At 37.3% G+C, this 26691-nt stretch overlaps 1 protein-coding gene across 1 annotated transcript in view; it reads left to right on the top strand.

Moving 5' to 3' along the window:
• Window positions 1-25567, top strand: part of LOC103477709 (ubiquitin-conjugating enzyme E2 E2) — a 43536-nt gene extending 17969 nt beyond the window's left edge. Inside the window, exons 4-6 of the mRNA XM_008430993.2 lie at window positions 15704-15836; window positions 19950-20097; window positions 24728-25567. Coding sequence (XP_008429215.1) covers window positions 15704-15836; window positions 19950-20097; window positions 24728-24825 — 379 coding nt within the window. The 3' untranslated portion in view covers window positions 24826-25567. The remainder of the gene's footprint in view (window positions 1-15703; window positions 15837-19949; window positions 20098-24727) is intronic.
• The last annotated feature ends 1124 nt before the right edge of the window (window positions 25568-26691 follow it).

The following is a 26691-nucleotide window of genomic DNA, read 5'->3' as shown; positions in this document are numbered from 1 at the left end:
CTACTACACTGCAAAAACACAAAATCTTACCAAGTATTTTGTTTTCTAGTGCAAAACCTTGGTACACTTGAAATAAAACAAAACTAACTTATAAACTTTTCATCAAAATATGAGCTTGTTTTAAGTGAATAATTCCTTCATAGTCAAAATAAAAAATAATTGTAATATATTGGCAGATTACTTCTCTTAGATCAAGACGTTTTAAATAAAATAATCTGCCAGTGGAACAAGTACTTTTTCATCATATTAAGGAATTGTCTTAAAACAAGCTGCCATGTCTTACTGAACAGTTACTTGTAAGGTATTTACATTAGAAAATAGGCAAAAATATGTATATTCCATATTTTTTGCTTCTTTTGTTTGGGGGCATGTGATATTTTAAACATTTATTTTATAAGTACTCACTAGATTTAAAAACTACTCATACATGAATACATACAAAACCACACATTACATTTAGTACGTCAAAGACAGTGCAAAATAGGCAAATAAATAGAAATTTAAACTAATTTGGGTAACAAAAACAGTCTGAAATCAGCTACCAAATGTAAATAAAAATATTTAAATACACAAATGAAACAAACTGTTGTGGTTCAACAGAGCAATAGTTTTAAAAACAAAGCAAACATGATGTGCAAAACTAACAATCTTGTTTTAATATAACAGTATTTTCCTTTTAAAATGCAAAACACTTAAAAAAAACCTGCACAAAGTAAAAGCTTGTGCTCTCTTCCTAGTAATCTGGAACTTTAGTTTTAATTTCTCCCATCTGTTGTGAAGTAATGACTGTCAGTGTTTTTGATTTTTTAGCTCTCATCGTGGCAGACCTGTGGATTTGTTGCTTAACTAACAAAACAAACACTGGTAGACATTTTGCCTGAAATGAAGCTAATTTTACATATTTTCCATTGGGACTGTAATGATACAATATTCTCACAATGCGACATGATACACACACGATATTCTGCTCACGATACGATTCAATACACTTTTGCGATTTTCTGAATGATTTTAGAGGGACAGAGTGATTTTGGTGACATTTTGTGACTGTTATAGAGTTGGATTGAATTAATTTAACTGAAAACTGATTAAAAGCACCAACTACACAACACCTGGCTCTGGTTGGACACAGACTTAAAGTCGACAGCTGGACAAAATGAATCAAAGAAGTGGTGAGAAAACATGTTTTTTAAATTGAAACAGTACAAACTGTAGCTTACATGCATTTATAAAGTAAATAAAGTGCACCAAGTACCTGCTCTGAATAGTTTGATACCTTTTTAACCCTTAACATCTGAAGGAATCACTCTAAGCCTGATGACTGAATCACTCTCCTGGCGAAGCAAGGAGTTAGTGAGCAAGGTGACAGTTGGATGTTACGATACTTGCGGATGAATATCGATTTTTTTTTTTCCTAGGAAAGAAAATATCGATATATATCGCAAAATCGATGTTATTACACAGCCCTATTTTCCATACATTTTTTCATGAATTAACCATATTCATATCTGACTGACATAAATTTGACTCAGACCTCAAGTTTCTGTTTCTCCACATCATTTTCAGAAGAAATGGTGCAATTTTGGTACCTTTTTGTGTGTTTATGTGCGTCGAACGAATTTCTTCTCTAGTAAACTGGACCGTTTTTCTCCTCTCATGCCTTCCTGGATGGAAAATAAACGAATGTTCCCCAACGGAACGAAGCCGAGCCGCCAACAGGAACCTGCGTTTTGATTGATCCACAGTGATTTCCGTTGTGGCAGTGAATGCTGTCCGCCTTGATTCATGCGTGTCATTGAATTCTCTGTGTTCTTGTTTGTGAGGTAATTTTCCAGCAAACATTTGTCCGCGGTGTTATTAATGAGTCTGTGGAGAAGCATCACTTTAAGCGCTTCTGGAGCGACTGAATGGCAACCTGAGGCAGATGTGAGGGCAAATAGTCGAGTCTTTTGGTAATCCTAGTGGATTCTGACTCTTAAAGTCTTAAATCACACTTGGGCTGAAACGATTAATCGTGATTAATCAATTATTGAAATAATCAACTAATTTAGTAACTGATTAATCGTTAACTGGAGTATACAAACTCAAAAAAGATGGAACAAAACACACAACTGCACAAATATATAAACATGTTGCATTTGAGATTATAAAAAGCTTCTTTATCTATAAATATATTCTATTTTGAACTCTTCAAGTGGCATATTTAGCTTCCCTTGATTAATCAATTCTCCTGTTCAGCACCTTTTGTTATCCAGCTATTAAGAAACTAGAGTAGCTCTTTGTTGAATTGATAATTCAAGTAGAAAGAGCTGAAATTGTTAGATATATTATCGTTAGAAGTATTTTTTTTATCTACAAATGAGCAAGCGTAGACTAAAGGAATGCTATTTTATTGCGATTAAGGAAGTAAAATGCAAAGAAAGTAACATTTTATTATTTGCATCTTTTAATGTATTTCTAGCAGAGCTGCAGCTAGCAGTTATTTTAGTAATTAATTATATCGATTATTCTGATGATTAATCAATTAATTGGATAAAAACATTCTAGAGGCTTTTTTATTTAACCTCTTGGTTTTTATATTCAGTATTATACATATATTAAAATATGCAAATAAACTATTAAATTTCTTTTTCAGATAAGAAAAAAACATTTTGTTGCTCATTACGCAATAGCATTTTATTTTTTTAGTGCATTTTTGCCAGATGAAGCCAAAAATAGGCCACTTCACGCGTTTTGGGTAAAACATATTTACACACAAAGGTGTTTTTACCTCAAATGCAAAATGGATACATTTTTTGTACAGTTATGACTTAATTACTGCTATCAATATGTTTTTATTTAAGTAAATTACCTTTTTCAGTCTGTATACTCCAGTTAACAATTAATCAATTACAAAATCAGTTGATGGGTTAGTTCAGTAACCGATTAATTTGATTAATTAATTGGATTAATCACGACTATTCACCATTAATCGCGATTAATCACAATCCAATTAATTGTTTCAGCCCTAATTTCTCATATTGTGTAAAAAGGCTTAAATGAATAATCTGCAGACAGTGCGCAGTGTGTTTTTCATCCAATTAATCATCACACTAATCACTAGTTGCAGCCCTAATTCACACCTCCTTGTATCAATAGGTTTAAAAATATCTTAATTGCTCATTTACCATGTGGGGATTGAATCATAAATGCTCTTAAATTATTATTTTTAGTAATGTGATCAAAACTAAGCTGTGAAGAACATCCCAGATGACCAGCCGCTCTCTGTGTCTGGCAGCTCAGAAACCTGCAAACCTTTGGGCTAATGCAGCGCCGGGGGAAAACATGCAGGGCTCTGCAGCAGATCTAGCAGCTCAGCTTGTTCTGATCACTGACCTTTTTGTTAATAAGTCCATTCCCTCGGTCACAACACCAAATGGCTGCACAGATTGCTCTTGCAGAAGCACCCGAGAGGCTGAGAGGGCTGTTTGTAATTATGGTGGAGTTGACTTTCATGGAAGCCTTTAAAATTAAAAAATATTAACATCCTGCTTGTGGCTAATTCAGCTCATGAATTGTAAGACGCTGGAGTTTTGTCTCTAAGGCATTTTGGTGGGGGTTTTCTGCCTGAAGATTCCTGGTCTGTAAACCATTTAACATATCTGCACAAATACCAGCTTGTTTTACTCTAGGAAAGAAAATGTGTGTAATTACTCACTGACAGAAGCAGGTTGTTACTGCTTTCATCTTTCTGCAGGAAGAAGAAAAATCTACTGTGTGCTCATTAATCATGATTTAGACCTAGAGAGCGCAGAAAAGTATCTGCCTCCTCACTTAGTTCTCCTGTTTTTGCTCTTTAGTCGCACCTAAATGTCTCAGACCCACAAATAAATGACAACCTCAGTTGACACCAAATACAACTTCCTTAAAGGGGAAGTATTATGCAAAATTTACTTTTTTTTAGCGTTGGGTTGTTTTTGAAGAGGAAATGACATGGGTATTTCCTTGATTTCTTTTCTAGCAATCCAATTATAGCCCCACAAACACAAATACCACTCTTTGAAAGCCTGACCATTTGTATCATTTAGTTAACTGCTTTTCATCAATTCAATAATTAATCAATTGACATTTCACCATTTTTAAAGCGGGTGAACTATGAGTAAACTTGAGCTTGACACATAGCATCATCCTTGTAAGCGGTCTTCAACATTTGAATGGTTTCCGATGCTTTTTTTCCCCGAGCAGGAAGCAAAGCTTCAGCCGCACGCTGCTCATCGAACTCCTCCATGAAGAAAAATGACGGCTGGACAAAACGGCTCTTACAAGAAAATTCACTGCGGGTAGACAAAACCTTCTACATCAACGCCGCTTGGCACACTGATTGAGAAGGCGTGGTTGAACAAATACCTAGCGGCAGAATTGTGTACTACGAAAACTGCGCGTGCAGCAGCGTCATTCTGGAAACTTTTGGGTTACCCCCTCGTATTGATAATTATTGATTAGTTTTTTGTTTTAAATATCGGAAATACTGCCAAACTGGTGTCACGACATTTCCTGTTTTACCAGTTTTCATTCCACGCTGTTTTTTGTTTAAGCCGTTATGAGGAACAGTGGGGAAATTTTAAACTGCGGTTACACCAGTTACTCAGCAAGTTGTTGCTAGGCAACCACAGAGTGAGCGAGTTGCTAGGGAACCAGAGTGAGTGAGTTGGTTGATTCCACCAACCTTACTTAGCCAACCTAAAGCCTTTCTTCTGCCTACATCTCCCAGAATGCTGTGCGGTTCTGGATCGGAGTTCAGAGAATTATTAATATATTGAATATTCTATCAAATGTATTATCTACTAATATTGATATTATCTCTGTTGTGATATATTGATTTACCACGCCGCCCTACGCTCGTACTTTGTTTTTGTTTGTATTTCGTGAAGAAGGAAGTTGCGCTCATGTTTTCTTCTGAGGTTTTTGTGTCGTTTCCTTCAGTGGTTCTTGGTGTAGCGCCACCAGAGGTGAGGACTGGAACAGGTTTCTAAATTAGTTTGATACAGTGCAGTGAGAAAGCAAAACACGGCAGCTGAAAGTGAAACAAATGTTGCAATTTTGGTCCCAAATCGAACCAAATCTACCAGACTATCAAATGAGGTGAAATTCTATTATTTCTATTACGTCACAATGAATAAAACATGAACAGTTTCAGGTTTCAAGTGCTTTTTTACCAGTTTTATTTTTTTTATTTATTTATTTATTTGTTTGGTTTGATAAGTGAGACTTTTGGAGTTGTGCTTTCTTCATGCTAGCAGTGTGTATTTTTTCTTTTTTTTATGGTAATGATGTGTGTTAAATGATTAAATCCCGGGCTGGAGGCCCGCTGCATCAGACGCTGGAAGCTTTCAGCTGCAGAGGAAAATGCTTACCGCAGTAAAATCTGTTGTAACTCCAAGTTGCAAAAGAAGCGCAGAGGATAACGCACAGATCCTCTGCTCTATTTACAGCTCGACTTTAAACCTCACTGAATGCAAACTTCCTCAATAAAAGCCCGCTTCTTTAAACTCTATTACAACACATTCTGCCTCAGTTCAATACACCCTGCTCTTTAGATTGACTGAGCCCAGCATGCAGCGTTTATGGGAATGAAATTGTGTTATTCCCTTTGGCTGAGGAAGCATGAATCCACCTCCTCAACCATTTCCCTGGAAGCTGGATGAACTTTCCGGGCTGTAATTGCGGTATTCATTGTGCTGTTTAACAGCGAAAGGCCTGATTATAAAACAAACCGTGTCATTTCAGAGCATAAGACGAGGGAACAGAGGAAGGAGGTGTCACCTCAGCTGTTGGGCTGCACATTAATTGGTCTTGGGGCTTTTTCACGGCTGGGGGAGAAGAAGATTGCTTCATTAAAGTTCCTCTTGTGATGGCCGCAGCCGCCGCACTGATCTGAGCCGAGCGACTGCGCTCTCAGGAAGATGGAAAGAAAGCTGCAGGGAGCGAACTGGAAGTGCAAATAATGCAGATAATGGCTTGATTTGTGCTTACAAGCTGCAGAACGTACTGATCCGCTGTATGTTTTATTTATCAGGGTGCAGTGTTTTACTCTGGCAGCTATTTACTCACTATGAACAGCTAGCTGTGCGACATGAATTGATGAGGATTTATCAATACCGATTCCATTATCGATCTCGCTTATCAATTCTCATTGAGTTGGGAAATAAACTCGTAAATTAAAAATATGCACCATGTTGTATTCGATTGAAACAAAATTAAAACTTAAAAAGCAATAAGAATCTCTCTGTTAAATGAATATTTAACATGAAATGCAACTTTCAGCACCGCAAAACAAAACCATACAAAGTAATTTTGGTCTAGTTTCAAGTGCAAACTTGAGTTAAGTTAACTTAGAAGTAAATTTTTAGTAAAACATAGAGGCTTGTTTTAAGTAATATCCCAAACCAAATTTGAAACACAATTTGAACAATATTATTGTTTATCGCAATGACTTCAATTTATTATCCGGCAAAATTTGTTGTCGTGAAAGGTCTAGCTGCCAAAATGATCCTAAGTTAATCGGTACGAAGGTAACTGGTAGTAAGCATCTCATTTTTTGTTACAAACACACATTGATAGTCAAATCAAAGATTTATGTGCGTAAATTCTAATGGGAGCGCTGTCGCTGCATGAAAACATGTGCTGCAGTAACTGCGGTATTTACATCGAAGCACCTTTTTATGCTATTGTTTATTTTTAAGCTTTTTTCTGAAGGTAGATTTCACAAGCCAATGTCATTCAAGTCTTTACTCAACCATTTTATATGAACAAAATCCATCCAACAGCTTTCACACTCGCATCCTCATTCTTCCTCTGCCTTGGACTTTAACGTTGATTTCTCCGTTGTTTTCTGCAAATACCCTTACAGATCTGATGGACGACTCTGAGAATTTTCTTGCCTGTCGTCTTTGCCTCATTGTTGGGGGATGAGGCAAAAATGACTGGTAACGCATTGAGTTCCACTACCTCTAACATTATATTGTTTGTTTGTCGGAGGTTTGCTGTACTTCCACATGGCAGCGGAGCTGGTGTCATGTCAATTGCAGAGAAACATTAGCTGATGTCAAAACTGCAGCTAAACTCTCATAAAAACACCATTTATCTCCGCTGAAGACTGGTGTGTTGATGGTAAAAAAAATAAAAAAAATTTCTGCCATTTGCTGCTTCTTTGTCATCTCTGTTGGGTTTGTGTAGTTTCATTTTCACTTTGTATCTCAGCATTTCTAAATTAAATTATCTTTCCCCCTAAAGACATTAAATTCAGTCTTTTTCTCTGCAAATTTGATCACAGGGAATGAATTCATCCAACCTCGTGACTGCGTCTCTGCCATCGATTTAACCTGATCCGTGTTGTCTGGGGGAATTGGTTCAGGGTGACAGTAACGCTGAGATGTGTCGGCGATGCGGCGGAGATTAGATAAAGGTTATCTTTTGGAGATCGGGCTGACAATAAAATAAGACGGCGTGGATGATTAAACGAGCGAAGGACCTTTCAGTCTGGGATACAGTACTGCATCTGGGAAAGGAAAGGTCATTTTAATATAAATGGAAATTATTACTGCTGTCTGTGATTATGGAGCATGACACGGGTAATTTAGAGACTGGAGGTAAAAAAAATAACCATATATGACAATGTAAGCCTGTTAAACAACTTTGGTGTGACATAAAATGACTTGCTTCCCTTACACACACATTGTATAAAGCTGGCTGCACAAAATGATTCTGCTGCACATAGTTGAAAAATCAATCTTTTTTTTTTATCTTTCATTCACCACAAAGCAAGTTTCACAAATATAGTCACAATATCAAAACTTAAGAGATGAGTAAATAAATAAAACTCTATTTTCCAGGGAAAGATTACAGTGTTGGAAATATAAAACTTATTACTTATAAAACACAAAATTTAAATTTCAAGCTTAGAGTTATGCATAGTGATTAATCGTGGTTATCCACACTGCTAGTGTGATTAATCTGACTAAAGTTTTTAATTTATTGATAGCACTATAAAAAATAACTTTAATATTAAGTGTCTATTATAAGAGAGGGTGGTTTTATTGAGCTTGGTCTCTAAAAATAAAATTGGATTGTCGAACCAAATTTGCCATCATAAACTAAATTGTTTGGTTTTGCGAATGAAAGAGGCTTTTTTATTTTACATTTTAAATGTTTTATCCATCCCATCATGTAGGGTGAAAATATAAGTACTTCTATCTAGGGCTGAAACGATTAATCAGATGAATCAATGATTGAAACAACTGTCAACTAATTTTAGGAAACGATTAATCGTTAACTGGAGTATACAGACTCAAACGAGGCCATTTGCTGAAAAAACCTATTCAGCAGTAATTAAGCCAAATCTGTACAAAACAATTATGCATTTTGCATTTAAGATGGGAAAACATAGGTCTGTAAATATGTTTTAGCTAAAACTCCTCAAGTGGCAATAAAATGTTTTTAAATTAAAAATGGGAATTACATATTTGATTTGCATCTTTTAATATATTTCTACAAAAAGCTTAAGTGGTTCAATGAAAAAATCTGTTGAGTGCACAATTTTTTAAAAATCCGATTAATCGATAGAATAACCGATAACCCGATTAATCGTTGGTTGCATCCGTGATTCTAGATGAAGATAACAGACGTCAGAGGAAGGAGCAGAGGCGCAGAGAAAGGGGAGCAGTGTGTGTTTGTGGTTAAGCTCTATTTTTGGTGCTCCGCTGTGGAGGAGCCAGCCCAGCTGTCGAAGTGGTTTCCTGCATGAGTGTAATCTCAGAGGACAGGGCCGTGGTGAGATTCTCACAGACACCCGCGCTCTAATGCATCCCCGACCCCTGAAACAAATGACCCAAATACTGGCTGAATGAAGGCATTCGGCTGACATTCGGCTGCACATGGAGCTCCATTTACACAGAGGTTATTGTCTTTTTGTTTTGAGCCGAAACCAAAGTCTTTAGTCTGCACTAATCCAGCTCATGGTGTCATGGATTTGTGAAGAAAGGAAAGCTGATGGATAATAATCATCAGTCTCCTTCAGATGGTAGATAAGCGTTGTTTGTTTTTCTTTGGTGTTTGTTTGACTTTGGATAGATTTTTGACTTTCAACACAGCAGAAAAAAGGACAATGTATAGGACAGTAAGTCCTGTACACTGAAGAGCCTTTATCGTATCGTTTATTACTTATCGTGATAAATTTCTTGTCATGATGAGAATTTTAATGTATTCTTATACATTTTACATCATGGCTAAAAAAAAAAGAAGCTGAAATCTTTATTTTTTTCACAAGAGACTCAAATATCAGTAGATTGTAAATTACGATGTAGGAGCAAGCATTTATCGTATCGTTTATCATTTATCGTAATAAATTTGTTGTCATAAGAATTTCAATTTATCGTGATAAATTTCAGTTCAGGTGAAAAAACTAAATACATTTTTTATTATTCACAATATCAATAATGTTTTTGTACTTCCATTTTGGTCTCAACTTTTTCTAAAAGCAGCCTTGGTGCTTAAATAAAACTACTCCGCCTGTTACCTAGCAACCCCAGCTGGTTTTTCTGCTGCATGCATTGGACAATGGCTGCTGGAAAAGATAAGTGTTTTGTTGTTGACTTGCCATCCAGAAACTACTTGGTGCATTCTTGTTGGTTTGGCAGGAGGCTCCACTTCTGCTTTTCAAATATATGTAGTTGTATAACTGTTTGCAGCCATTTCCATGTGTGAGTGGAAATGTTGATTTTTTTTGGGTGTGTGGCCAGCAGCAGCTTATTTGGATTTAAAGTGACCAGACGCCCTAAAACGGCTAACTCTGAAAGGAGCTCAAAATAAGATTAAAATCTCATTTTCTAAGAATGATTTTGTGCAAAACGTGCAATGAACATGCCTTGTAAAAGCCCACACATCTATCCTAACCTGTTCAGGAAGCATAACAGGTCACCTTTAATTTTTTCTATGGGATGTTGTGTAATATATGAACAACAAAGTATCTCATAATTATGGCTAAAATAATTATCCGGCACTAAACAGTAAAACATAACAAAACCTGGAGGCAGATAATTGGCCTGTGATTAATCATCCGATGAATCATTGCAGCCCTAATAATAATCGTTGCCGTTTTGGCAGGAGGAGTGAATACTTTCAGAATACACTGTAAATTTGTAATTTAGAAGAAATGAGTGACTTTGAGAAAAGAAGGCGTCCATCAGAGTTTTATCTCCAGGAATCCTGACCTTAAATCTTTTCCAAACATTTAGAAGGGCTGACATTTGCTCTATTTGTTCGCCTCTCCCTAAACTGTGAGCCGAGTGGGAGGCCGTTGGGGCGTTAATGAGCTCTGAACCAGCTGCAACAAATCAACAGCCGGCCGCGTCTCTGAGCAACAGTCGGCGATGGCGTGAACGCTCACTTACTGACTCGGCGTTTACGCTCAGCCCCTGTGTGGCTGAGATTCCCTGCAGCAGTCGGGACGTCTCCATCTTTTCGCTGCATGTAAGTTTTAGTGGCGTTTCCGTTGTTTATTGGTGCTAAATGTTTTAACTTCTGGCTGCGATTTGCATACGACCATTTCAAGACGGCAAAACTGAGTCACTAGCAGTAGTTCAGGGTTGAACAAAAATGTGGTTAGTTTGTGATTTTTAAAAAGGTGGCAGCATAGAGCTGGGCTGGAGAGCTTTTTGTCATTTTTAGCAAATTAAATTAGTGTTTCAAAACGGCTATCTGTATTTATTAAGTACATTTCTGGTCAGATATTGGAATTTGTTTTCAAAACATTCAAGAAGAAACGATTAAAGGCAATAGATGAGTGGTAGATAATACATATTTAAGTTGATTTGGGGTTTTTTTTCATCGAAGACGCAGCAAAAATACAAAATTATTCCAAGAATCTTTGGTCCATTTTTATGTGAAAATTTTAGTTTTGTCAAGTAGCTTTTCATAGAGATAAAGGAACTTGTTTTAAGTAAATAATGCTTTAATATTGATTTTTTTTTTTAAATGCTAGTTCCACTGGCATATTATTTCACTTTACACATTTTTCCATGTTATAAGTGTATTAACCTGCCAGTGGAAATCGTATTTACTTAAATCAAGCCCCTTTACCTCACTGAAAAGTTACTTATAAGTTAGTTTTGTTTTATTTCAAGTTTACTAAGATATTTGTACTATAAACCAGGCAGAAACTACTTAGTAATGTTCTGTTTTTTGTGGATTTAGAAGCATTTCAGAGGCGCCCCGTCTGATCTAGTTTAACCGATTTCAGCGCCTGATGCTGCCTTGCCTGTCGTCACACGCTGAAGCTGTGGTGTCTTTCCAAAGTTTGGTTTCTTCTTCTTATCTGTAGTCATGGCGGCGTGCCACCAGCTTCATTCGCTGCAGCTGTATTCTTCCTGCTCTTGAACGTCTCACAGTATGTAATGTGGTATGTGGGGAGTGGCCGACGGCACTGCAGAGGTTAGCGAGCAGGTTTCATGCATCGGTGCCGCAGGGAGACTTTGCAGCACTTTACAAGCCACATGCGTCAACCATGATGGCGGCTTTTACAGGGAAGTATTTTGTGAAATCTGCTTTTTTTTAGCTTTACATGATGTTGTATTGTGATTCCCTCATCAAAAATGTATCTGGAGCGTTACTTTGATTCTTCCATGCATCTTGGAGAAAAATGCTTTAATCTCCATGGCAACCATTCAGCTGTACAAAACGAGTTGTTGAACCTAGCTCCGCCTTCAAGACGAAGCTCTTCTTCTGAACTGCAGGTTCCAAGCAGCACCTCCCCTGCTCCTTCAGACTAGCCAGCAGAAATTAGCGAATACCTGGTGGAACTGAGCATCAGTTAGGCTCATTATAGGAGCTACTTCTCGGGGAATGCTGGTTAAACTGGTTTTAAAGAGTTAAAGAAGGAGCCATGTTGTGACAATTCCTGAAAGCGGAGCTTCAGAAAGAGCAGAAGCTTCTTAAAGAGACATTTCAAGGTGTTTCATCAAGTTATTTTTGATATATTTTTACTTGATTGTGCTACAAAATGACGCTATGCGGATGGAAAACACAATGCTGCCCCTTTAAAAGTACTAATACTGGCAAGGCCTTGCAGTGTTGGTGCATTTAAGGTATTCACATCCCTTAAACTTTTCTAAAACAATGTTTCAAACAATAGAATATCAGTGTATTCTGTTGCTACAGAACAGCTGCTCAGTTGATGATTGATTGTTGGATAAATACGGGACAGTTCTGGAAGAAGCTGCAAAATGATGAAATATTTCGAAAACGTTGAATGCCTTTCCTAAAATCAGAATAAAAATACATTGGAGTTTGTCCTTGTAACTTAAAGTATAAAAATAAAAGTTCAGAGTCAGATGTGTTTGGTCATCAAACTTGGCGGCGTCCTGAATGTGAAGTCTGTGAAACGTTTGGTCAGGTTGAGATAAATCCAAGTCGTGCTCAGCCTCCTGCACCATCGTTTGTCTAAACCCAGCAGATACGGCCGACAGGAACAGCCTCCCGCTGCGAGCTGCATGCGTGAAATAGCAACTCCTGATAACAGCCGAACCTCATCCTCTCTCTATTGTCCAGCATCTATGTGTGAAAACGGCTTCGGAGTTTCAGGGACAATAACAGCTGCTTTCATGTTTATCTCAGATGGGTAAAATACTCTGGAAATGAATAAAAACCACAACCAATTAGACTCAATTCATTCTAAGAAGTTTAGTTTCAGTGTCTAATATGTGGAAAGTCATCAGGTATCAGAATAACAGGTAGTTTTTATTTTTAAAGGTGACGTATTATAGCTCTTTGAACAGGTTAGGAATGATCTACTGGCCTATACAAAACATGTTTGTTAAATTTTTTTTTATAATGAGATCGTATTCTGATCAGCGCTGCCTGTTTTGAGAGAGCTTCTTGTTTCTTTAAATCCAAATAATGACTGCGCCCCTCCAACTCAAAAAGATGCGCAATTATACAACCTTGCATCTTTGAAAAGCAGAAGTGGAGCCTCCTGCAAAACCAACAATAACACAGCAGTTGGTTTCTGAATAGTAAATCAACAACTGTAAAATTCTGTCGTAAAGTTGACCTGGATTCAAAGTCCAAGCCAAGATGGCCGCTCTAGGCGTCCTGACACCAGTCATTGGTGAAAGTATAATCTAGATTTTCTAAAAATTAAATCTTCAAAAAACAAAATTTGGTTTAATCGATCCAGATCCACGACGTCTTTAATCTGCATCGACCCAAAAAGTATCCAAACATCTTCGGTTGCTGAGGAGGAAAAATGGCCTCCCTCTGCTGGAACCAGCAGAATCATGTAGGAACACGAACACCAGGAGCAGTTCATGGTGCGGTTTGCTCTTACTTTATGATGTTATGACAGGCTCAAACTGCTGGCTATCAGATGTCAACATGGGCCCGCAAATCCTTTCATTCGGAGGTTCGTTTCCTTTGCTGCGCTCAGATGTTTCTCTCCGTCTGGATGACATGCGGCAGCGCTTGTTTGGAGGAAAAACTAAACATGCAATTATGGAGTTTATTTGGCAACTGTTCAAACAGAGTTCTGTTCTGCCAAAACAAATTAAATCTGTGATGTAAAGATCTCGTTATCCAAATAAACTTTCTAAACTCTGTGTTCTCGCTGTGTTCTTGGCTCAGACGTCTTTCCTCAGGCTTATGTTCACACATGTGTAGTGGAAAAGAGAGGGAACCTCCCATCAATACTAAGGTTTTTATGCAACACTTAAATCTACAACTGTTTACACTTATTTTTATTTAATAAATATTAAGTTTTGCTTGGAAAACTAAGTTTGTAGAATCACCTTTAGCTTTAAAACCTGAAAAAAGTCAATATTACTTTGCAAAAACACAAAATTACCAGGTATTTTTGTCTTGTTTCTAGTGAAAATATCTTTGTACACTTGAAATAAGACAAAACTAATTTGCAAGTAACTTTTCAGCAAAATATAAGAGCTTGTTTTCGTCAATAATGTCTTAATATTGATGGAAAAAGTATGAATTCTCTTAACATGAGAAATGTGTTGTTACAAGTGAACTAATCTGCCGGTGGAGCTAGTACTTTTTAAATCAATATTAAGGAATTATTTACTTAAAACAGCTGCTACATCTTCCTGAAAAGCTACTCCTAACTTATAAGACAAAACTTAAGAAAATATCTTTTTATTATCTTAAATTAAAAATATATACATATTTTGTACAGATTTGGCTCCTCTGAGTATGTTTTTTCAGAAAATTGCTTTTTTTTTTTGTCTGTACACCGATTAATAATTAATCCATCACTAAATTAGTTGATGATTATTTAACTGGGTTTATTGTGATTGTGATTATTCCCGATTAATCGTTTTCGTCTTAATCGCCTGGTGTTTTCTGCTGCTTGTGTTTCAGGATGGATCTCGATAACATGACCCAGAATATTTAAGAGCAGTGGTCCCCCAAACGTTTTTCCTGTGAGGGCCACATAACTTTTCCCTTCTCTGGTTGGGGCCGGAGTCAGTTTGTAACAGAAAAAGTGTTACACGTTTATCACCTGCGCTGCCGGAAATTGTTGACGGGGGTGGGGGGTTGAAGATTGAAACTGCTCAGCAGGGGGGAGGGGGACGCGTTTCTCGATTGATTTTTACCCAGAAAGCACATGGGCAAAAACCGTTAGTGAAACTGTCACTGGGACTGACTAGTATATATTTCATTGAGGGAAACTTGGAATGTTGCGTTCATAATAAACACGTGTGTTCATCTGCTCTACCGCTAGCAAACAACCGTACTGATTAAATAACATAAAAGTCAAGCAGTTCCCTAAAAGTCCAACAGATGGCAGCAATGCACCATGCAAAACAAAACACCCACAGTTTATGGGACACACTTCCTGCTAAAGAGCCCCCTGGTGGTTGAAGAAAAATCCACATATAAACTGGAAAATACAATATATGAAAAAGATCTGAGTGCTCTCTGGTATTATTGGGGGAGCCGGACCAAATGTGGGGCCGTAGTTTGGGGACCACTGATTTAAAGTGTTGTTCTTTTAAAGTAGATTAAATTGTAACCCATCTAAACAGGGAGATGTCTAATTCCTCATCACAGAGGGCCATTTGTTGCCAGACGGTCTCATTCATGAAATATCATTACTGGTTTCAGTGAAACGGGAACCGCGGCTGAAAGCAGCCCAGTGTGTCCACACATCTGGCCACAGGCGACTCTCCGACATGAACACCAGGCGTTGTAGTTACCCGACGTCGGAGGGATTATTTATTGTCTCGGTGTTTTTCTGGCTTTACACCAGATCAAGGTCTCATCACAAACTACAGGATGGGGGCATTAATTACTCATCATATGTAGCAGATGTGGTGTTCAGCTTCACAAAACCTTAATATTCTGTGGTTTCAGTGTCATGATTTAGTAGCCAGGCAGCTTTTTAACTACTTATTGTTTTCTGTGTTGTTGTTAGACCTGCTGCAGAATGCAACCACAAGACATTATCAATAACCGCAATAATCTAACTTTAGTTGTATTGTTTTTATCTTCAAAGTGTGGTTCTGGTGCCTGAATTTTGTTGTGGTACAAACCTTGTTCCTGGTTTCATCTTTCTACAAATCTTCATCATTGTCCTGTCAGGAGACATTTTGTCCACACAGATCTCTGTTGGGTCTCTTTTCTCATTAATATTAACTCATGTCTTGTTTCGATTTCGCAGCGCCGGCCCCAAAGGAGACAACATCTATGAGTGGAGGTCGACCATCTTGGGCCCTCCGGGCTCCGTGTACGAGGGAGGAGTCTTCTTCCTGGACATCGCCTTCACACCCGACTACCCATTCAAACCCCCCAAGGTCAGTGGACACGTCCTTCTGTTTTCAATTAAATTAAACAATTTAAACTTATGATCTCCAGTCAGTCAAAGCGGATGAGTTTTGTTGTTCTTGTTTTCCTTTCCACTGTCACCACATACACTGCTGCAAAGTCGGTGACTCAATGACATTTTTTACCATTTTGCATAATAAGCTGACCTTAAATGTATTGTATCGTCTATATATGATGGAATTGACAGAAATGCTCAATATAACTGGAGCCTATTAGTTATTTATTAAAGGTGACCTGTTATGCTTCCTTGAGCTGGTTGGGACTATACACAACATGTTCATTACATCTTTGCACAAAATCATTCTTATATAATGAGATTTTAGACTTATTATACAAGACTAAAATCTCATTATCGTTTGTAATGTTTTGCTATTCTTAAATGATCGCTGTGGTAGATTAGCTACCGCTGCTATTAGCTAAACTAACACAGCAGGGGTTGATTATCTAATTTAAACACCTGCTCTACTGGTGATCTGTCAGAGTTGTTGTTTAGGTTGCTTTCTTTTATTTTATAACTGCACTGAAAACCAGCTAATTCCACAGCACATCCTAATTAAGGTTGTCAAAGTCAAGCTAGCATAGCTGAACTACTTCCCTCTCCCACGTTTCTTTTTTCTTAATTAAAACTTTTTTCTGTCCTTATCTTATTGTCGTAGTGTTGACAATTGGTACTAAAGCACTGAGTAACTTCTTTTAAATATCAGGCATACATTTAATCTTTAGCGCATTATATTGATAATTTAACAGCTAAAACCAATGGTAGTCATTATCTCCAAAGTGGTGCTGGAAAAGCTTGAAAAGTGCTTGAATTTTACCGAGGGAAGATTAACGAACTCTGGTTGTAGAGAATCTACAATGTGTGAATCTGTTCGGTTTATGTTTGTAGCTTTTTGACACAGTTTCTATTAGCAAATCAAACTCTGTTTATTCTGAACACATTCGCCGTCTGGGAAAGTCTCGTAGATATTTTTGGTGCGGCAAAAAAAAACCTGTCCGGAGGTTTTCCACGCACACGCGCGCGCTCTCACACACACACACACACACACACACACCTCCTTTTCTGTCTTTGTGCTGTGAAACCAGCAGCTCCGTGTTTGACAGAAGACTCAAACAAATCCACAGGCTCCGACCCAGCTTTCTGTGGCCAGAGGGATTGAGTGTTCCCGCCCCCTTCAGTACCTCTTACCCCATCCAGCACACTGTGATCTGCAGCCAAACCCCCCTTCAAACACACACACACACACACACACACACACAAAGCGTTAGGTGTGGCGCAGCCACAGACACCTTCACTGCAGAAATGAATGTGTAGTTTGGTTTTAAAACGAGGAATCTAGAGTCTTTTTCTTGGGGTGGCGGGGGTTTGGATGGAGGTTTTCCTCAGGGTCAGGAGGTCAGATCCTGATTTCTGTGGGAGGTCATTAGCTGGTTGAGCTGTCAGGAAGGAGTGTGTTGTCCTTATGATTCACCGCTGGAGCCCGCGCCGTCACAGGAGGCTGTTTACTTTTACAAGTGGAAGAACTAATTGACACTTGGGTGCTGGAGTCCAGTTTTTCTTAACAGAGCTCATATTGTTGAGGTGTCGTGCTTTTTAGAACGCGCTGCCCTCTGGTGGTCAGGTTTTTAAAAGCACCAGATTTAGTAATGCTCTGGTGCAGAATTTAAAGGTGACCCATTATGCTTCCTTGAACAGGTCAGAACAGGTCTATACAGAACATGCTCATTGCATTTATTACACTAAATCATTCTTAGATAATGAGATTTAATTTTTATTCTGTTTAGGCTCCTTTCAAAATGAGCTGCTTTATAGCCCATTGTCACTTTAAATCCAAATAATCTGCTGCTGGCCCCATCTCAACATGTACACTCACACTTGAAAATGACTGAAAACAGATGCTCAAATATGCAACTCTACATCTTTGAAAAGCAGAAATAGAGCCTCATGCACAACTGACAAGAATGCAGCAAGTAGAGTTCAGCTGGGGTTGCTAGGCAGCAGGCTGGGCTTTGCTGGAGTTGCTAGGTGCCTTAGTCCCTGCTGATTTGATTTGGTTTTTGAAACTGATGTTTTTGACAAATGGCAAAATGTTGGCAAATGCTTTTTAGTGTCTTGAAATGATTTGAGTGTTTATTTAAGTGCTTGGACTGTTTTTAGGAGCAATAGGAACTGAAATGGAGGAACAAAAATGTGCAAAATGTGAATTTTGTGTAAACCAACAAGGATGCAGCAAGTAGTTCAGCGGTAAAACACTGGTCTTTTCCAGCAGCTGATGTACAGCGATAAAATTACCTGACCAAACATTCTAGAGCTCTGCTTGGGTTGCTAGGTAACGGGGCCAGGCTTGGCTGGGGTTGCTAGGTAACGGGGCCGTGCCTTAGGAAGGTTTTTGAAACGGCAAATTTTCCAGACTCCAAAAAATACATATTTATTGCCAAAAAACGATCGGATGTTTGTTATTTTTTGTCTTCTTAAGCGTCAAATTAAAGCATGAAGCCATGCAAAATGTGAATTTTGCATAATCCCTTTAAAAGAAATCCCAGATTTAAGTCCTGATAAAATACAGTCGTTTAAAGATCTGTAAATTTGTCGGCTACATTGACGAACGGTGCAAACGGCCCTCAGTGGAGCTCTCAATCAGCCTTTACAGCAGCGCTGATGCTGGAAAGTCAGCGGTAATGTGAAGAAGCTGAGAGAGCTTTAAGACGTCCCCAATGTCTCACTTATTACTGCTGCCAATGAAAACAAAGCCCTTAACCTGACAAACTGCCAGGAACATGTCACAAAATGTTGCTTAGCATTTCCTGCCCGTTGTGTTTTTCTACGTTTTACATTTCATTGATAAATTTAATTGCTGTTCTAAAACTAATTTATTTCTCCTGTTATTTCAGAACTTCACAATGGAAGAATAATAAGATGACCTCTTTTTAGTATGACTTCACAACAAAGACGCATTAAAAAATTTTTTTTTTTGATTAACTTATTTGACAGGGACAATGAAGATGTATGTAAATGTGCCAGAATTGGCCAAAAGGTAATTTTTCCATCTGTTATCCATGGACTGATATGAGTAATTTGACTTCCTACAACAAATATTCTATGAAACGAGATTAAATGACTTAATTTTGTCAATAAATACAAAACAAAGTACAATGCAATTGTCTTAAAAACCATTAAATCGAAGAAAAAGTTTTAAATGTATTTTTTGTTTCATTAATTTAAGCTGTAACTACCCTAATACTATCATTTTCTTATGCCAGCTGTCATTAAGTTGAAGATGCAATCTGAACACAGTTATTTTGTAATGCACTGCCTAAAATTCAATACATTTTTATCATATTGTCTTTTATTTGCTGCTGGTATTTTTGCACCTTCTGCAAATCTGGTTTCTATTTATCTGGGAAATCTTTAATTTTAGGTGATTTCTGCCTTTTATTGAATCACCATTAGCTTTTAAGTGCAATAAATCAACATTTTTCTACAGTACAGCTCAAATAAAATGAGACGTACACAGTCTTATTTATTTAACTTTGTATTATTTCTAATGCAGATATGTTGACTTTACAAAGTGATGTGTTATGGAAAATTCATATTTTACATGTTTTTTCTATTTCTATTTGGGTCTCGGCTGCTTCTAAAAACAGCAACCCCTAGCAACCCCAGTGAGGCCCAGCCCGTTACCTAGCAACCCCAGTGAGGCCCAGCCCGCTACCTAGCAGCCCCAGTTAGGCCCAGCCCGCTACCTAGCAACCCCAGTGAGGCCCAGCCCGCTACCTAGCAACCCCAGTGAGGCCCAGCCCGCTACCTAGCAACCCCAGGGAGGCCCAGCCCGTTACCTAGCAACCCCAGTGAGGCCCCGCCCGTTACCTAGGAACCCCAATGGAACTCCAGGACTTTTGGTCATCTAGTTTTACTCCCATACGCCCTCATTATWGAAGAAKGATTTCATGCCAACAAGTGTAACGGCCATGTTTTGTATAGGCCATAAAATATCCTGACCTGTTCAAGGAAGCATAATAAGTGATTTTTAAAAATATTTTCTTCACACCAGCGTTAATTTTTCTGTTTGTTTTTTTGTCTGCAGGTAACGTTTCGCACGAGGATCTATCACTGCAACATCAACAGTCAGGGAGTGATCTGTCTGGACATCCTGAAGGACAACTGGAGCCCCGCCCTCACCATCTCCAAGGTGCTGCTGTCCATCTGCTCCCTGCTCACAGACTGCAACCCAGGTAACGCCACCCTCTGGATGCTAAAGTTGAAGTTGATTCATTTTCAATGCGATCTTTCAGACTGCTTTCACAAAACAAACTTGTGACGAATCCAAATCTTCAAGGTCATGTAAATGTTTCTGCTAAAAAAAACACCTACATTTTCAGTGCAGAAAACTCTGATGAGCAAAAATGGATATTATCCTGGGGTAAAAATAGCAGCTTCATTGTTTTCTCTGTTTGGCTTGGACTTGGGCTACATTCACTCAGCAGGAAAATGCGAACCAAATCCTCTTTTTTGGCCCAAATGTGACCCATATCCAACTTTCTCACAGCACTCAAAAAAATCAGTATGTGGTTCTAATTCAGATCCGATTGTTTCATAGCGTCTGCAGTCTGAACGGTCATTGACGTGAATCTTAAGTCATAATTCTGCACCAGAAGAAGTCAGACCCAGTAAAACAACCGCTGCAAATTATGTTTATGAATTTATGAAGGAAGCCTGTCAGTACTTCCAGAAATCCAAACTGATTTCTCTGCAGATGTTACTGCCAAAATTTCGTCACTATTAGTTTTACTTTCTCTTTCATTTGCTTCCTTCACATTGTTATGATCTTGTGACGATACTGCCAGCTCCAATTGCTGAATAAACTTTAAAATCCATAAATCAGTGTGTTATAAGCCTGGCGGGCCTCCAGGCTTTGCTTGCGCCCCATCATTGTTTATTTATTTATAGTGTTTTTTATACACCAGCAACGATGCTACTGGTAAATTAGCCTCTTTGCTAGGATAATGGCAACATTATATGGTCGCTATGCCAACAATTTCAGCAAATAAAGTGACAAGTAATGGATGAAGAACTTTAATTAGGATGAAACAACTAACAACTGCAAAACTATTTATTTTAATTGTAGTTTTTATGTTTGCTTGTTTTACGGCTTTATAGTTGGTGTTTAGGTAGTTTTTAGGTAGTCTGTAGTTTTTTGTATTGTAGAAAATGTCTTCCAGTAACGCATCAATTACCTTGTTATATTTTCAACTTTAAACATTTTTTTTAACTTGGACGAATGTCGACGTTGACAGACTTGCAGGTTTTCTGGGTCAACCGCTTCATAAAGCCTCCATCCATCATTACTTGTGTAAACGTTGTGCTGCTTTGTGACGTCTGTTCTTCTGTGCATCCGGGTCACTTTGGGGTCGTAAACCGTTCACACAGAAGTGTCTTTACGCTCAGGTTTAATTAGTAATATGATCAAACACGCAAAGAAAGGTGAATTAATCATCAAGGTCTGCTGTGTAAACATAGCTTTTGTTTTTCCCCACGGTATTCACTGTGCTAAGGGTTTTTTTCTGAAACTGCTGCAAATATAACAGGAATTACTGCAGAAACACAGCAACTAAAAGAAGCAACACTCAGTTTTTACGCTTCTCTAATCTGGAACCAGCTTCCAGAAAACTGCAAAACTGCTGAAACACTGAGTTAATTTAAATGAACGCTGAAAACGAGCATGTTTAGTGTTGCCTTTGATTAACAATAAATGGAAAATTGATTAATTCTGGTCTGGGTTACAACTTTTTATCACTGCTTTTTATCCTGCCACAATAATGTTTGTTTTCTTATCATCTAAAACACTTTGAACCTTGTTGTTGCTGTACAGATGAACCTGAGGTAAAAGCTACAAAACCCTCTTCTTGAAGCAAAACGCTGTGGTTTTCTAAGAGACTAAATTTAAAAGCACAGGGAATAAAAAGTAATGGCTTTAATCTCATTTTATTTGTTTCATTAACTCGTTTATTCATAACGTCTGCGCTGCTCCTGGAGGGACGTCTTCTTGATTTCACCAAGCTAAATCAATTTCCAGGCTAATTTAGATTTGATGTCGCCTGGTTTGAAACTTCCTAAACATGAACCAAATAATGATCATTCTGATTTTTCTCTGATTTGTTTCCGCTGAATCTGTTTTGGTCCATTTCCTCACCGCAGCAGCTGCAGCTCGGCGCTTCTGTTGCTCTTGTTTTGGTTAGCAGAGGCGCCTGAATGCAGGTGGATGTTTTTCTCCAGGCTGTATTTACATCTTAATGAAGTCGGGTCGCGGTGTCCGAACCCATTACAGTCATGATTCCTATTCATTTGCAGCTGCGACGGCGCCGATTACTCTGTGAAACCGATGCAGATTCTTATTAGGCAGGGAGAAACAAGCTGAGGGTAAATGGAAACACATTGTTTCAGTCAAACCAGGTTTGTTATAACCTCTGGGTCCTTTTTGTTACTGTTGCATTAAATAGAACCAATCTCTGAAAGTACTTTATCAATCAATCATGTTTATTTGTATCACCAATTGTGAAACCGGTAAACATTAAACATCATCAAAATCAACATCACACATCTAATATGTTTATCAGTGTTTCATTTAGTATGTTTCAAAAGCAACTCTAAACAGCTGGGACTTTAGTCCTGATTTATAGGAACTCAGTGTTTCGGGTGCTTTTCAGGTTTCTGGAAGTTTGTTCCAGATTTGTGGTGCATAGAAGCTGGATGCTGCTTCTCCATGTTTGGTTCTGGTTTTGGATGCAGAGCCAGAACACCAGAGTTTTTTCTAGACAAATCTTGGCTTTTGAAACCTCAGCAATTCTAGAAAACTCTTGACATTAATTTCAAAATTTCAGAATGTTTTTTAGCTAATTTTTGACTTTGCAAAATCAGAAATTTTAGTTTTTTCTTAGAACATTTTTTGAGACTAATCTTAAAATATCTTTTCAAGAAAAAAAATGTACTTTTGAAACTTGGAGATTTTCGGACATTTTTTACTTCCGATTTAAGAAAATTTTTGAGATTAATCTGAATTTTCTTCAGTAAATTTAAAATTTTTCAAACTCAGAAATTTCCCAATTTTTTCTTAAAAAAAATTCAGAGATTAATCTCAAATTTAGATATTTTTTTCTTGCAAATTTTAAACTTTTCAAACTCAGAAATGTCGATGTTTTTTTTTGTTGTTGTTTTTTTTAGAAAATTTCTGGGATTAATCTCAAAATATTGTAATGTTGTTGTTTTTTTTGGGTTTTTTTTATAGCAAATTTTAGATTTTTCAAACTCAAAGTTTTTCTAGTTTTTGGCAGAAATGTTCTCCATTATTTTTCCAATAAGCCACCATAGATATATTCACCAGTAATGCAGTAACAAGATGTTTTTGTAAAACACTTTCTGGAATAAATTGCTACTGGCAGTCCTGCTTGAATAAATAATCGGTACAGGAACCAGCTGCGATCGAAGCGATGCTCCCAGTGACCTGCTGCTGGTTTTCTCTCCAATTATTTCCATGTGACACATCAGAACAGTTGGGTTTTACTTTCTCCTCTCAGTGGAAACGTCTGAAGCTTCATGAGGACGAAGCTGGACCAAAAACATTTAACAACCTTATCAACTGACATTTGGGTTACAACAAATGATTATTTTAGTGATCTGTTGATTCAATCGGCAAAAAGTTTAAGATTTTATTTTAAAAATTTTTTACTTTTTTATAAATACATTGAAGGATGCAAATAATTCAATTCCTTTCTTAAACCAGATTTTATTGCCTAAAATGTAATAATATATCATTACTTTAGCTAAAACTACACCACTTGAAGAGTTATGAGTAGAATACATTTATAGAAAAAGGATTATTTTTTTTATCTTAAATGCAAAATGTTTATATTTTTTGTGTAGTTTTTGGCTGAATTACTGCTCTGACTGTGTTGCCATATTAGCAAACTTTCTGTTTTTTGTCTGAATATTCCTGTCAACGATTAATCGATTGACTAATCATTAGTTTAGTTCATTAATAACAATAATATCAGCCCTAAAGACCCTATTTTACTTTTTTTATTGTGGTCATTAAAAAAACGATACATTTTCCTTCAACTTCAAATTTTCCTTTTGCAAAAACTAGAATACTTATAAGTTTAGCCAGTATACTGCGCACCACGTACTTTTACTATACTGGAATGTATATTAATTTAATACTACTACGGATTAAATTGGGACACATACGTTTTTAAAAAAGTAGACTTTAAGCATACCGTTAATAGGGCTGCAACTGATTATTTTAGTAATCAATTATCCTGAAGATTAATCAATTAATCTGATTTAAAGAATTCTGAGTAGAACATATTTACAGACAAATGTGTTTTTTTTTTTTATCTTAAATGGAAAATGTATACATTTTGGTATGGTTTTGTTCTATTTTGCTCTATATCGAGTCTAAATTCTCGATAACTGAAATAATCGTCAACTAATTTAGTAATCGATTAATTGTGATTAATCTGATTAATCATTTCAACCCAACTCTTAATGGCTCAATGAGTTTAGAATCTGTGTAAGGGATATAAATGTTGGCTTATAATTTAGTTATTTAAATTGGGGTATATTGGTGTAATCACGGCTAATCGTGATTAATCTGATTAATCGTTTCAGTTTTAAAGGACACTATTTTTTACTTTTTTTTAAATACTCTGCATAATTTTCCTTCTGCTTCAAAATGATGCACCATCTGTGTCGGTTTGTCATATAAACACCTTATAAAATATGATTAGATCAAGTTTTCTTTATTGTTTTTTGCTGCTCTGGTTTAATAGAAACGAGTTAATTTGGTGTGTTTCTGTCTCCTTTCAGCCGACCCCCTGGTGGGAAGCATCGCCACACAGTACCTGACCAACAGAACAGAGCATGACAGAATAGCTAAACAATGGACGAAGAGATACGCTACATAGAGCTGTCGCCGCCGCTGCTGCTGCAGCAACTGCGGCGCCCCGTCCTCCCTCCTCATCTCTGAACCTCTCTCTACCTCTCATCCTTCGTACGTCAAAGCACACTCACTAAGTGCAACGGTGAACCTGCCCTCCTGTTACTGCCCTCCTGCTGTTCCTCCCCATTTTATCTACCTTTTCTGTGCAAAAAACGAGAAAATTTTTAACAAAAAAAAAAATTTGTTCTTTGTTCCTTGTTGACTTGAAAGCTTCTTTTTTATACAAAGAGTAGATTGGGATTTTTATTTTCCAATATCTGAATGTTGGAAGTATTGTATTGGAGAAAAAAAACAATATCATTATTATCACTTGCATTGTCCTCTGACTATACAGTATGTATTCTCATTTTTCTTAGTGGCACCTGGAACAAAACTGCAGAGTATGCTTTTGATTTGAATTTCTTTGCTCGTTTTTTGGAGATTTTTTTTGTAATTGTCATCAGTGACGTTAACTGCATGGAAGAAGATTAGCCCCAGTCGATTCTTCTTGCTTTTAACCTCTTCTGATTTTGTTTGTACTGTATGTATTTTTTCAAAGGCTTTTGAGGCAGACCACTAAAAGTCTGGGTCTGCCTGTGAAAGAGGCAGGACTTGTATATTTACTGGCTACCCGCCACCTCTGCCGTGTGCAGAGTGGTTTGTCGTGCACTTGTATATCTGAAGCACCCAATAAAACACTCCGTGGTTGGCTCGTGAGAAAAAAATGAGTTTTTTTTATGTGTTTAAACAGTCACACTCAAACACACATGGATGATTATCTTGCGACCAACGTCGAGGCGATGTGATCTTATCTGTCCGATCGCATGAGGAACTCATGAATGGATCTCCATAAAAGACTCTGGGGGGGGGGGAATAAAATGGATCCTTGTGTTTTGGCAGTGATCCATATCGGGAAAGTCTTTACTGTTATGAGGATGTACAGGACTGAAGATAAACTCAGCTGAGAGGGTAGAAAATTATTCTCAAGTGAGGTCAGCACAACTTCAACTCAACAGCAAAATGCAGCCGTCCAAGAAATTACTAAAGAGTGAAAAAGTATTTGGTAAAAAGGCGACTCAAGTCATCAGATGGACTAAAATATAAAGTTATGAGGACATTTTGGTAGTTTAAAGACTAAACGATTTATATAAAAAAATAACGGGCAAAAGAAACATTTCTCCAAATCACTTTCTTTCAATAGAAAGTTTCATAAACTTAAACAGAAGCTGCAGGTGTGTGTCTGAGTGTGGAGGATCTTTGGTTAAAATGTTTTTCTTTCAGTGGGTTGAAAATCTAGAAAAGTAGAAATACTTCTTTATAAAATGACCCAGTGAAAGTAAAACGCAGCCGACCCAGTAATGACTGAAGAGTTGGAGTATTATTTTCTTAGTGTGGTCGTAACACTCTTTCATACTGTGTTACAACTGAATGAATGAATAAATAGGGTAATTATTACAAAGTAGGCCAATTAATCATATACCTATTTATTGAGCATTTATTTATTTATGCATTTATTCCTAATTATGTCAGTTTTGGCCCTACACCAACCATTTCTCCATCCAAGTTGGAACAAAAAGCAGAAATCAGTTAAAAGGTTACAAAAATAATTTTTAAAATCAGAAATATATCAAAACGACAGGATTTCTCCCACAGATTTAAATATGATGCTGTTTAATCTGATATAAATCAGATTAAACTATTTCTATCTGCCTCTAGAGGAACTAAATCCAGATTACACTGGAATAATAAACTGTATCCATGTCAGTACGACACAAAATGTAACAATAGATTACTAACTCATCTAAATGTGTAATTTAAACTTTAGAAATTCATGAATTTGCCCCAAATGCAG

The sequence above is a fragment of the Poecilia reticulata genome, linkage group LG16, assembly GCF_000633615.1.
Source record: "Poecilia reticulata strain Guanapo linkage group LG16, Guppy_female_1.0+MT, whole genome shotgun sequence".
Classification (NCBI taxonomy): Eukaryota; Metazoa; Chordata; class Actinopteri; order Cyprinodontiformes; family Poeciliidae; genus Poecilia; species Poecilia reticulata.
This window is presented reverse-complemented; position numbering and strand designations above follow the sequence as displayed.